This window comes from Bos javanicus, chromosome 16 (assembly GCF_032452875.1).
Source record: "Bos javanicus breed banteng chromosome 16, ARS-OSU_banteng_1.0, whole genome shotgun sequence".
Classification (NCBI taxonomy): domain Eukaryota; kingdom Metazoa; phylum Chordata; class Mammalia; order Artiodactyla; family Bovidae; genus Bos; species Bos javanicus.
The window spans coordinates 69,820,072-69,834,414 of record NC_083883.1 but is presented as its reverse complement, the minus strand read 5'-3'; the positions used below and the strand labels follow the sequence as shown (position 1 = coordinate 69,834,414).

Below are 14,343 nucleotides of genomic sequence, written 5' to 3'. Positions count from 1 at the left end.
GCAGGACTTAATGAGAGTGTTTCTCAAAGCATCTTACCACGGCCCCTTTCTCTGCCATCACACGTCCCTGGGAATTAGAACAGTGGAGTCAGGACCATAAAAGTGGACGGCAAGGGTAGTCGCTGGCAGGCTTGTAAGAAGCATTAAATGAGCTGATCAACAAAAGGTGCTCAGCATAGCACACGGTGCATTCAAAGGTGGTGATTATTTTAATTATTTTCGTGACACATTTTAGGAACAATGTCCTATGGGATCTGTTAATAGTTAAAAGTACTTAGACACATCAAGCCCTTCAAAAGTGGTCTCCACCTATCTGCCCACCTGCTCCTTCCTCTCCTCCATAACCCCTACACACACACACAGATCAGTACAAACTGCCCTCTGCCCTTCCCTGAAAATTCCATGTTCTTTCCTGTTTCTATACCTTGGCACAGGATGTTCCCTTTCTTTGTTTCTTGTTTTTCCTATTCTCCCAGTTCTTGGGGTTTTGGGAGCAGGGACCCTGTCATATTCTGCTTCCCCAGGAGATAACTGTTTACTGATCACATGAACCAGGCCTGGGAACCGAAATGGCAGCAAAGCCGTGCACTCAAAACCAGATTTGATCTTCGAAAAGTTTACCGTATTAGTTCAGGGATTTTTGAGAACAAGCCCACGGTTCTCCTTGCTTGGCCCTGCAATAAACCTTTTTTTGGCCCCAAACTCAGACATGTCGGTTTGGCCTCACTGTGTATCAAACACAGGAACCTGCATTCAGTAACACAGGAACCTGCATTCAGTAACAGGAGGATGGAGTCATACAGGACACAGTCAAACGCCAGCAGAGAGACAACGAGGCCTTTGGTGACCCAAGGTGCCTCAGGATGACCTTTCATTTTGCTGGAAGAGGAATATGTGTTTAACCCTAAAACACGTATCCTTTTTCATTAACGCTTGAGTATATTTAAAAAATCACTGTTCATTAAAAAACAAGTTTACCATATGGACAGAGATCATTGTACATTTGCCAAAATCCACAGAACACACAACACCAAGAGTGAACCCTCACGTAAATTACAGACTTTGAGTGATAGGATGTGTTAATGTGGGTTCACTGACTGTAACAAAGGTGCCACCCTGCTGTGGGGTGTTGAGAGTGGGGAAGCACTGTGGGTGGGACACTGTGCTTTCCACTCAATTTGCTATAAACCTAAAACTGCCTTAAAAAATACAGCCTATGTTTTTTGGGGTTTTTTTTTGACCACAGCATGTAGCTTGCAGGGTCTTAGTTCTCCAACCAGGGACTGAACCCGTGTCCTCTGCCATGGAAGCATGGGGTCCCAACCCCTGGACTGCCAGGAAATCCCCTACAATGTTTTGAGCTTTTTGTTTTTGTTTTTTGGGGTGCATTGGGTCTTAGCTGTGGCATGTGAACTCTTAGTTGTAGCATGTGAGATCTTGGTCCCTGCCCAGGGATCAAACCTGGGCCCCCCTGCATTGGGGGCGCAGAGTCTTAACCAATGAACCACCAGGGATTCCCCCCTAGAGTCTATTTTTAAGTTATCTAATACAACACCAATTGTAATTAATGTATATCAAAATTGAAATAAAAATTTATTTCATTTTCTTAATACAAAGCTGAGAAGGCAATGGCAACCCACTCCAGTACTCTCGCCTGGGAAATCCCATGGATGGAGGAGCCTGGTAGGCTTCAGTCCATGGGATCACTAAGAGTCGGACATGACTGAGCGACTTCACTTTCACTTTTCACTTTCATGCAGCAGCAGCAGCAATACAAAGCTTCTATCAAGTTTAGGGACACGACTGAGTGACTTCACTTTCACTTTTCACTTTCATCCATTGGAGAAGGAAATGGCAACCCACTCCAGTGTTCTTGCCTGGAGAATCCCAGGGACAGGGGAGCCTGGTAGGCGGCCCTCTATGGGGTCGCACAGAGTCGGACACGACTGAAGTGACTTAGCAGCAGCAGCAGCAGCAATACAAAGCTTCTATCAAGTTTAGGGACACGACTAAGTGACTTCACTTTCACTTTCCACTTTCATCCACTGGAGAAGGAAATGGCAACCCACTCCAGTGTTCTTGCCTGGAGAATCCCAGGGACAGGGGAGCCTGGTGGGCTGCCCTCTATGGGGTCGCACAGAGTCAGACACGACTGACTTAGCAGCAGCAGCAAACTATAAAACATGCATGTTTTATGCCGATTTACACACGGATGCTTAAATGCGTACACCCCAATGTGCTATTAATAAGGTAAAAAGAGCCAACTATCAACCACCAAGGTCAGAATCTTTCACATGCTTATTCAATTGTGTCAGTTACCAAGCTACATGTATCCTTTGGGCAGGACAGTCTCCTCCACAGGAAAAGAAAAGTCAAAGGAAGACCTGAACACCGAAACCAATGTATAAACATGAAGACCAGTCGGAGAAACAAGTGCTGAGGTGAAACAGTCCTTCAGAGGATAAGAGGCAGCCTGCGGTAGGTGCCAAGGGGAGAGGAAGATCTTCCCTGACCCCAACTCCTTGTGCAAATGGAAAGAGGGTGTGGATCCTGAGAGGTGAGGAAACAGATCAAATGTGATCATTTTTCAGAGGGACCACCCTGAGAACTGGGCAATGATATCCCAGGGCCCACAGCAATCACAGGCTCTTCCTTACCCTAAGGAGGGCTTGACTCTCAGGGGTCTGCCATCATTTCAACACTGGCAACCATTCAACCACGGTCCCTTACCTACCAGCCTACAAAGCTCTCAAGAAACAAATGCCTGAGTGGGTCTCTCTCAAAAGTCTCTTCTCCTGAATGTCTATAAGGCTGCAAAACAGCAGGGCTTGCTTATTACCAAAGGGCATATTGCTCTAAGAGTCTCTTCTAAAGAGAGGTAACGTGACTGTCTAAATGGTGAACCCTGGGTTTGCTTAAAGCCCAAAGAAAACATGGGTCATGAGGAATCTTAAGAGGAACAAAACTCCCATTTTACAAGCTCCCACAAAAAAAGCTTCAATGGTCATGCTCGCAATAAATGCTTTTTTCTTTTACCCTCTTTGAAGAGTATAGTATAGAAACAAACCAAAAATAAAAGCAGCTATATCCACCCTGTATGTGGGAGTTTTCTCCTTGATATGTAGCTGGAACATCAAAACCCCAGCTACCCCACTTGATTGTTTTTAAAGAGAGTAAATGACTTAGGGGAGGAGACTCTCATTACAGCCTCCTCATAGGCTGAAAGCAAAGGGAGCTGCCACACACACACCCTTATTTCCTCCCTCCAACCGCCCCCCAGCCCCATGCAAGCTCTAGGGGGTGTCCTTGCTTCTCACAGCATCAGAGCAGGTCCCCGCATCCACCAAAAGGTGTTACGAGGGAGGCCATGCTGGGAATCACAGGATGCTTAGAAACCAGGCTGAGGCTGACAAGCCGGGTCCCCGGGCTGCGCTGTGGCCGCTCCACTCCTCACACACGCGCCCTTACCTCCCGCAGCTCCAGCCTCTGGGCCACCGCCTCCAGGCACTCCTGCCCCGTGCTCTCCACAGACAGCGTGCACTCGATGACACTGCTGTCCAGCAGGCGAATGCGGGTGACAAAGCAGTTCTTGCTCAGGACGTTGTAGCGCCGCGTCCGGCGCAGCTTCAGGCCGAAAGGCATGGCTCTGCAGGCCTGGGATGCTGCCCTCGTGTCCTGGCGCCCACGCCCTTGAGATGGCCTTAGCAGCTTCGTGATGGGGCACTACCACCCGTGCGGAAAAAGGCGTCCATGCCCGGCGTGGCGCTCCGGAGGGTCGCTGCAAACACAAATGTAGCAGCAAGGTTACGGGCTGGAAGGGAAGCTCCAGGCGGCACATGTTTCTCCCACATGAGCACATCCCCCGAGGCCCAGATTCAAGAGCCTGCAAACTGATGCTCCCAAGCGCCTTGGTGGAACCCTTGCACTTGACCTTATCTTACAATGGTGATATGACAAGATCCACTTTATGGCTAGAGACACAGATGTTCAGAGAATTAAAAGGACTCATCCAAGAACCCACATGGCAAAGCCAGTATTCAAACCAATGTCTATGCAACTTCAATTTACATTTTTTAAGAGATCATATTTCATTTATTAGATAGGCACAGACAAAAAAAATTAGTAATACCCATCACTGAGGAAGATGCTGGGTAACATTTTTTGGTGAGAGTATAAACTGATGAAATGCTAAAAAACAAAGCTTGGTTACTAATAATACATAAAACTTTAAATGTATATATCCTTTTACTCTCTGAATTACTTCAAGAAATATTTTCTAGAGATACATTTGTCCAAGTTTGAAAAGGACATCCACTGAAAAATTGTTTATAAGTAGCACTCTAGTATTGTGCCTGGAGAATCATGGACAGAGGAGCCTGGTGGGCTACAGTCTGTAGGGCTGCAAAGAGTTGGACATGACTGAAGCAACTTAGCATGTACACATAGCATAAAATGAAACATTTTCTCTATCAACAGAGGATTGGTTACGTAAGTAGTACTATACCCACAGAGTGTAAAAATGTGTTATCACTGACAATTGAAATAAATATATCATTTGCAAAGTTGTTTGAATTAGGCTAGGTAGCTAGTGTTTTTAGTGTGGCAATCTAGGACATGGAATTAAATGGAATTTAAAAAAGCAAGATGCTTACTGTATGCATAGATTCCAGTTGCATAAAATTAAAAATACGTAGAGAAAGACATATTCTTGTGTATATATTAAGTGTTTCTGAAAGGATGCACAGAAAACTGCTGGGTGGCTGCTTCTTGGGAGAGAAATCTTTTACTTTTTTGTGTGTTCTAACAAAGATTTATTCTTAATCTACATACAGAGCATCACTTATATAATTGAAAAAAATAGGTAACCAAAACGTGTGCTGTGAGATCACTGATGACAGAAGGAAAAGTTACTCTATTAACTCTGGTTGAGTTAAAAACTGAATACTTATGACAACGCAGGTAAAGAAAATCTCTTTCAATGTATGAAAGTGAAAGTGTTAGTCACTGAGTTGTGTCCCACTCTCCGTGACCCCATGGACTTGCAGCCCGCCAGGAATTCTCCAGGCAAGAATACTTGCCTGGAGTGGGTAGCCATGCCCTTCTCCAGGGGATCTTCCCGGCCCAGGAACTGAACTCTCTCCTGCACAGCAGGTGATTCTTTACCCTCTGAGCCACTGGGAAGCTCCTTCAGTGTACTCATGGTAGTTTTAATGATGGCTGTTTCAGGTGAATAGAATTATGAGAGACTTTGTGGTTTAATGTTCCTTTGACTACTCTTGATTTTCTGTTTTTATTGTTGTGAACACTGCTTTAATGATCGGGGAAAACACAGTGAATAAAATATTATGTTTACTTAAGAACCAACCTTCTATTAAAACCATCCAACAGCTTGTATTGAAGTCAGTGTAACCATAAGGTTGGAGAAGTCTTAGATGGGCAGCAATACTTGGAGTTCAATAAGATATTTATCTCTCATTGCCCCTCTTTACCCAGCTATCACAAAGTTGCTTCAAGTATCATTAACTTCAAATTTCTTAAGTCTCTTCTCTATTCTTTTTTAGATAAACTTTTTATCTTATATTGGAGTATAGATGATTAACAATGTTGTGTTAGTTTCTGGTTTATAACAAAGTGATTCAATTATACACATACATGTATCCTTTCTCAAATTCTTTTCCTATTTAGGTTGTTACATAATATAGCCTGTCCGCTCAAGAAAGAAGGAGTGAAATTTGAACTTTTTTTAAACTTTTAAATTTATTGTCTCATTTCAACCCCATTACCAGCTCTCTGGTGTTGATTTATAATCCCTATTTTACAGATGGAAAAAGTGGGATTCAATAATTTAAGCAATTCATTGATCCTGAACTTAAAATCTAATCTTGCTCCTCTTTTAACATTATTTGTCTTTATTTTTAATACTTATTTTATTTACTGTATTATCTTATTTATTATTGGGTGATAGAAAATGAGATGAATATGCATTTAATTATTAATTATAAATTAGTAATTAATGATGAGTTAGTCTGCAACTTTTTTTTTAAGAAAAAGTGAATACATGAATTCTTTAATGTACTTAAAATCACAGCTGTATCCTTTTTTCACCAAATATTTAGACAGATGTGGGGAACCACCCTATTCTCATTTTATTCCTTTACAAAATGCTTGATGCAAAAGCCCATCACCAAACTACACCAAATTTAACTCACTAATAACAAGATTTACTGACCCCCAGATGTCCCATGAATGCCAGTGATGACATTATTGCCATGGACAACACAAGAATAAAATAACAACAACAAAAGCAGCTTTACCATCCGCCCTGTGCCAGCAAGGCTCTCACTGGAAGGTTTCCAATGCTCTCATCTTCCAAAGAAGCCAGACATGTCCACATGGCCTCTCTGTTCAACTTTCTGTTTCCCGTGAAGCATAAAGAACCATCTCCTGTTCATATGATCGTTTTGTTAATTTGATTCCCCAAGTCAGGCTGCTACCTCTGAGCCCCCAACACTTAGATAGACAAACAGGAATAGCTACTTGCAGGAATTCTTGAATTAATAATTCTAATGGCTTCAATATTTAGAAATCACTCCTTGTCAGAAATCACCCCAGGCCTCAAGCCAGGAGGTTGTCAGGACACAACCCTACAACACAGCCAAACACACTCCCGAGACTCCCTGGGCCAGCCTCTGATGTCTGCCCTCGGCACATTCCTTAGCGTGACAGGTACATGTTTTATGAAGGCTTAAAATACATATGCAAGAGACCTGGGCTTGGTAAAATAGATGAACGTTTCTAAATCACTTTATGTTGGCAGAGTGTCGTGTTTACCTCCAAGATAGGCCAACCTGATGATCTCCTGATATCGGCAGAAAAAAACACGGAGGGACCCACCCAAAAAAGGAGAAAAAAGAGAGAGAGTATCAGCATTCAACTATGGAGTCCTTAAAGAGTTTACCCCTCTCACATTTCCATGAACTTGCTAAAACACAGGGCAGGAGACATCAAGATTCGATCCCTATACTGAAAAACTAGAGAGGCTCAGAGAGAGAAAAATATTTGCTCTGTGGGCACAAGTCACATTTCTCATCCTGGGCCGGCACTTCACCTTTGGGCGTGCCACTCTGAATACCTAGGAAAGAATGCGGCTGGCTTGGTGCACATGTATCCCAGCCACTGCTAAACACAGTCCCTGCTTTTAAATACATATTTGACAGGACACGATCCATAATACAGGGATAAAAAGTACACCGTACAACAACGTGCACAGATAAACACTGTTTTTATAATGAACAAAAACACACAAATAAATGGGGGAAAAAGTAAGTTCACCAAAATGACTGTTATCTCAGGGCCCCATGGTGATGGTATCAAGCAGAACTCTCATTTTATATTTCATATATTGTACAATCATCCATCAGTCTCTGCAGGAAATTGGTTCTAGGACCTCAACAGAGACCAAAATTCGAGGATGCTCAAGTCCTTATGTAAAACAGCATGGTGTTTGCAAAGAACCTATCTTATACTTTAATTCATCTCTAGATTACTTACAATACCTAATACAATATAAATGCTTTGGAAAGAGCTGGCCAGTCTGGCAAACTCAAGTTTTGCTTTTTGGAACTTTCTGGAACTTTCCTTTTCAAAAATATTTCTGAAGTTGGTTGAACCCACATATGTGGATCCCGTGGCTACAAAGGGCCAATTGTATTTCTGAATTGTTCTAACATTTTACAACTGCCTTATTTTTATAACTAAAGATTCTTTTCAAATATACTAGCTACAGAAAATGGTACATCAGGTGCAACATCTGACAATACACCTCCTAGAAAATACTTATTTTAAGTTTTAAAGAACTTTTGAAATCTTCATTTTGCCAGACACTTGCCAGGTAAACTGTCAACAAAAAAGCTTAAAAGAAAACTGGTCTGGTTCCTCTAAAAGTCAATGTCATGAAAAAAAAATTGAACAGAAAGGACTGGAGGCAGACTGCTCCAGAGTAAGAGAAATTCTGGAGTTATAAAAACAAAATGTAATGGGTGACCTTCATAAAACCGAGCTTGGAAAAAAAAATAGTTATAAAACACATAAGACATTAGGGAAATCTGAAATAGGGAGTAGAAATGAGATGATATGAATGTTTTATGGTTTTCTTCTTTTTCAATAGTGGAACTGTGGTTATGTTCATCCCAGATTGCTTAGTGGTAAAAAATCTGCCTGCAATGCAGGAGACATGGGTTTGATTCCTAGGTCAGGAAGATCCCCTGGAGAAGGAAATGGCAACCCACTCCAGTATTCTTGCCTGGGAAATCTCATGAGCAGAGGAGCCTGGCAGGGTCTATGGGGTCGCAAAGAGTCAGACACAACTTAGTGACTAAACAACAACAACAACATTATATATTTAGGTGTAAAAAGTCACTCACTTAACAGAAGGAGAGAGAATTCCAAATGAGCTGAGCAGTTCTAAGATTCAAAGTTTAATCTCAGGGAACAGGACACACTCAAACCTTGGTAGGAGAACTGGATTCATCTAGAGAGGCTGAGAATGGGTGTCAATTATTTATTCTCAGTTTACTCATTCATAAAGATAAACTCAACCTCAGACTGTGCTCAGTTGCTCATTTATGTTTGACACTCTGTGACCCCATGGACTGTAGCCCACCAGGCTCCTCTGACCATGGGATTCTCCAGGCAAGAGTACTGGAGTGGCTTTATTCACATGTAAAGATAATCTCTTCCCAGGTGTTTGTGAGGTGCCAATGAGAAAACATTTCCTGGGTGTGCTCAGTAAGTGTGGGTGTTTTCCCCTCCTATGCCCCTAGCTGTGAGCTGGGTTTGCTCAAGGATAGCAGAGCAGGTGTGTTTCAAAAGGACTTGAGGATCTTGGCACCTACTGTGGACAAAGTCTTTTAAAAGAGAAAACAGGCAGGGACTTCTCTGGTGGTCCAGTGGTGGAGACACTGCCTTCAAATGCAGGGGGTGTGGGTTAGATCCCTGGTCAGGAGACATATCCCATATGCCTTACAGCAAACAAAAAAAAAAGAAAAACCCAAAACATAAAAGAGAAACAGCACTGTAACAAAGTCAATAAAGACTTTTTAAATGGCCCACATCCCTCCCCCTCAAAAAAAATTTTAAAAAGAAAAAGGCAAAACAAAGAATATAAAGTTTAACATGAAGCAATGACAATTCCATGGTGAAACCTGACCAAGTGTAAAACAAAATCATGGCCTCTCCCAGCACTGCTCTCTTGCCATCCCCCTGACTCTGACATCTAGAGCAGAAATGAACCAGCCATTAGAGGAAATGTCCCATTACCAGCCCATCCTCAGTGGGTCAGAAGACTGTCATCTCAGGCAATAACGTGTGTAGAGTGCGTGGTGTCAGCAACTGGTTTGGGGTTTGGTTTCTTTTGCTTGTTTTTTGGTAGAAGGTTGATTCTAAACTGTCTTTGGTTTTATAACTCATTTGACTGTGTCTCGGAGAAGGCAATGGCACCCCACTCCAGTTCTCTTGCCTGGAGGATCCCATGGACGGAAGAGCCTGGTAGGCTGCAGTCTGTGGGGTCTCGAGGAGTCAGACACGACTGAGCGACTTCACTTTCACTTTTCACTTTCATGCATTGGAGAAGGAAATGGCAACCCACTCCAGTGTTCTTCCCTGGAGAATCCCAGGGACAGGGGAGCCTGTGGGCTGCTGTCTATGGGGTCCACAGAGTCGGACACGACTGAAGCGACTTAGCAGCAGCAGCAGCAGCTACAGCCGTAGGCACATCCCAGTCTCTCTCACACTGAAGAATCTCCCATAGGCCTCTGGGCTCCCAAGTAGCATTCTGAAGGGAAAGATCAGTATCGGATTCAGCTCTGTGCTCCACTGTGACCTGGAAATGGAGCTCTGGCCATGGCAGGAAGCTGAATAAATATTTGTCGCTATGATGAAAGAAAGAATGAATCCAAAAAAACAGTTGAGATTTTTGAAACCAGGGCAGGACAGGCATCTCCAGATGACCTCAGGAGACTGGAGGAATCTGACTTGGGGAAGCTTAAGAGAGGCTTAAACCATGGAAAAAATGGCATGAGACATTATTTAGCTCCCTGGTACTTCTTGGGGGAAAAGTTTTACCCAGATTTCTAAAAGTTCCACTTCTCCAGCCTTTGATGTGCCATATTCCGGGGGTGGTCTTGAAGACCAGAAAGATGCCATATGCCCAGAAGCTCTCTGCAAAAACTACACCGGAACTACTGATGGGTCAGTGTTTCAGTGTGCCTGTGACTGTTGAAAGCAATTTGTTGGGATATTTGCTCTGTAAACACCCCACTCCTTTCATGTAATAGGCAACAGTAAGAGAGAACGTACAGAAAGCTTTAAAGTCACTTCTAAAACCCACTCCTGACTAATCCATCAGATTTCCCAAACCTCTAACATGTACATATCCATCTTTAACTATCAGCTGTGAATTTCTATTACTTTGTATTCTTTTTATCTAAACATATCAGTGAAAATCCTGCCAGTTAAAAACATAAAGCAAAGACAGCTTCATCATCATACAGAAAAAATTATTTGGCTGATCTAATAAATCTTTAAATATGATGGGTTAAAAGTAGAGAGATCTTTCATAATGTCAACCAAATACAGCTTACTCTTCTTTATTAAATTACCTGTACGGCGTTTAGAAAAATGAAAGACAGAAATTAAAACCCAAGTCTTCAAGACGGTCATCACACTTTCTCTTGCCTTCTCATGCTGTATTACATATACTTGCTTTCTTTCCCCGCCCCACAAGATGTAAGTTCTGAAATCACTAGCAGAAGCTAACTGTTGATGAGCCGCATTCTTTGTTTACCAACAGCTTCTGGAATCTCTCCAGCATTCCATATTATCACAACTCCCAAGCACACCTCACAGAACTATGTAACCCTGGTCTGGGTGTGAGAAGGGAAAAACTGATGTAACTCACACATCCTGTGTATAAACCTGCATAAGGCACAGCTTGGTTTTGAAAAATGCTACGTCATTTTCCTAAGGGGAGTTTTAAAAAAGCATGGGGTGAGAGGGGATGAAAATGTCTTCTCTGACTCCCTCTTTGAATAGCAGCAGGAAGGAGGGAGGGTGGGGTGAAACAGGAGATTGGGTTTGACACATAAACACTACCATGTATAAAGTAGGGAGCTAGAGGGAAGCTGCTGTATAACACAGGGAGCTCAGCCCGGTGCTCTGTGAGGGCCTAGAGGGGTGGGATGGAGGGGGTGGGAGGGAGGTTCAGGGGGGAGGGGATACGTGTATACTTCTAGCTGATTCACTTCATTGTACAGCAAAACTAACACAACACTGTAAAGCAATTATACTCAAACAGAATAGCAGAAAGGAAGTTCCTTTTGTTTAGTAAAAAAATCAGACTATTAGTCTCTACTATAAATTTGACATATACCCATATGTCTAATTATTTTTAGCCAAATAAAATTTTTGTGCAAGGTCTGAAATGCAAATCTCTTTCAGTTGCTAAACAACTACAACAAAAACAGAATGGCCACATTTTAAAATCCATTTATTTCTCTCCCACCAACTCACTTTCAAACATTCAGCGGTGAGATGCAAGAAGTGTGTCCAAAAATACATTTTCCAACATTCTCATGCACTCACTACGTAGTTGGCCTTTCAAGCCCTTCTTAAGCTGTATTTAGAGTGAGAAGAAAGGTTCCTACTATAGGGCCCCATCACAGGGGTGCCTCACCCATGGGAAAGGTAGCTACATGGTAACATCTCTGCAGAACATGGCTGAAAATCAGGAAACAGAGCCAAAACAGCCTTTGAGCATTCAAATATCACAGGGCCCCTAAGTCCAACAACATACAGTTTTGCTTGGGGAAACAACACTCTCACAGTTCATTTGCTCTAACTTTACATACCTTTATACAGCAGCCATGAAATTAAAAGACGCTTACTCCTTGGAAGAAAAGTTATGACCAACCTAGATAGCATATTCAAAAGCAGAGACATTACTTTGCCAACAAAGGTCCGTCTAGTCAAGGCTATGGTTTTTCCAGTGGTCATGTATGGATGTGAGAGTTGGACTGTGAAGAAAGCTGAGCGCCGAAGAATTGATGCTTTTGAACTGTGGTGTTGGAGAAGACTCCTGAGAGTCCCTTGGACTGCAAGGAGATCCAACCAGTCCCTTCTGAAGGAGATCAGCCCTGGGTGTTCTTTGGAAGGAATGATGCTAAAGCTGAAACTCCAGTACTTTGGCCACCTCATGCGAAGAGTTGACTCACTGGAAAAGACTCTGATGCTGGGAGGGATTGGGGGCAGGAGGAGAAGGGGATGACAGAGGATGAGATGACTGGATGGGATCACTGACTTGATGGACGTGAGTCTGAGTGAACTCCGAGAGTTGGTGAGGGACAGGGAGGCCTGGCGTGCTGCAATTCATGGAGTCGCAAAGACTCAGACATGACTGAGCGACTGAACTGAACTGAACTGATATAGCTAAATCCGCCCTTAACAGATTCAAAAGGGATAAGGAAAAGCACCTTGGCAGGGCATAAAATCAGCAATGAGGGAGGTGACAGATAAACTGTAAAATGATACTGGTGGTAAAGAAACTGCCCGCCAGTGCAGGAGACACAGGAGGTGTAAGTTCAATCCCTGGGTTGAGAAGATCCCCTGGAGTAGGAAATGGAAGCCCACGCCAGGATTCTTGCCTGGAGAATCCCGTGGACAGAAGAGCCTGGCGGGCTCCAGTCCAGGAGGTCACAAAGAGTCAGACACGACTGAGCGTGTGCACAACAGCTGTATTGAAAACAATCTGCAGTAAAAGGGAATGATTAAATAACATCCAGTGGACTCTGGTTAAGACGGCAGAAAATGAATATACTTTTAAACAGTCCCATTCATAGTGGTTAAAACTAACAAGAAAAAAAAAATGGTTCTTGAGAAGGTAAAGCTTCTGTTACTTGGAATCTTTTTTTTTTTTTTTCCTTAAGCATGTGGTTCCCTTTTATTTCTGCTCTTATACTCAGAAGCAAACCAGTTCCAAGAAGTATCAGATGCTGCCATTTTTAACTGGGGAAGGGAGAAGGAGAGGGGAGGACAGGGAGATGCAGAGGAAACAGAGACCTGCAGAAGGCAACTCTGGGAAAACAAGCAGTTGACAAGGTCCCCCAAGGTCAATGTTTAAAAAAATCATTTCCCCACCCCTAACTTTGAGGATTACTGCCCTGAGGTTTCTAGAGAGACAGGCTCTTCCCACAAGAAGGACCTTAAAATGTGAAAATTGCCATTTTTCACTTAACTAAACTTTTAAGGCATTCAAAGTACCTCTTGAATATTTACCAATGAAATGATATGGTGTTTGGAATTTGCTTAAAAGGAATGGGGTGGGGGAACTCAGGGTCGGAAGGGTGGGTAGAGGTGAAGCAATACTGGCCTACTGGCCATGAGTAGACAGGTCTTAAGGGTTGGAGCCAGGCATGTCAGGGCTCAGACCACTCTCTACAGCTTTGTGCTTGCCATCTTTTCCTTATTAAAAAGCTGCTTTTTTTTTTTTTCTTTTAATAAAGAAGTATTTCTTAAATGGTACTTTGAAAGTAACCTGGTATAACAGATAACAGTGCCTACTTTGCAAGAGGTATTTTACAGAAAAATAGGGTCAATATTTTCCCTCCAACCCAACCCCTCTTGCCCTTCCAAAGTAAACCTTACATCTAAGTAGATCAAATTGACAGTGGAGTATTTCATTTCATTTTTAAAAGATGACAGGAATAGCTCTTTTGGTAGGTAAAGTGACAAGTTGGATAAAATACAGAGAACAATCAATCGGGCATAAGATAAGGGATTCTTCTCTGTCCAACTTGCATAATCACCTGTATCAAAATACCTGACTCGGGTTTACTCCTTAAATGAGTTCTCTCTGTCTATTCATGCCAGGAATGCTTTGTCCTAAAGACTCCACCCTTCTTTGAGAGACCGTAGAATCTGCAGCTCTCAATTCCAGCTCTTTCTTCTGTCAGTGTCTACACCCACAGCATGGTGATGTGTGTCCTGGAATGTTCAAGCCAATCGCAGTCAGTGACCAGACTGGGCGATTCCTGCAAGTGTCAGAACATAAAGAAGGCAATGATGGGTGCCTCCGTGTTTAAAGGAGATTCGAGGCCAGGGGTGCCCTGCTGAGCTTTAACTCCAAAGGCCCTAGGAGATGGCGCCTCCTAACACCCCATTTCACAGGACAGGGCATCAAGGCTGCAGAGCTCAAGATCTCACCAGTTCCTAACGACACTATCTGACCTGCCACATTCTGACTCAAGGAACCATTTCTAATAAAATCCAGGAAGCAGGTTGGAAGCCATG

At 43.0% G+C, this 14,343-nt stretch overlaps 1 protein-coding gene across 2 annotated transcripts in view; it reads right to left on the bottom strand.

The window, feature by feature from the left end:
• The window catches only part of PTPN14 (protein tyrosine phosphatase non-receptor type 14), a 196,204-nt gene that overhangs the window by 120,372 nt on the left and 61,489 nt on the right, over nucleotides 1–14,343 (bottom strand). Inside the window, exons 1-2 of one of the 2 annotated variants that reach the window (XM_061383515.1) lie at nucleotides 10,659–11,031; nucleotides 3,469–3,778 (exon numbers count right to left, since the gene is read on the bottom strand). In XM_061383515.1, coding sequence (XP_061239499.1) covers nucleotides 3,469–3,642 — 174 coding nt within the window. In that variant the 5' untranslated portion in view covers nucleotides 3,643–3,778; nucleotides 10,659–11,031. Of the gene's footprint in view, nucleotides 1–3,468; nucleotides 3,779–10,658; nucleotides 11,032–14,343 lie in introns of those variants that run through there. The other variant, XM_061383514.1, reaches the window with a different exon arrangement.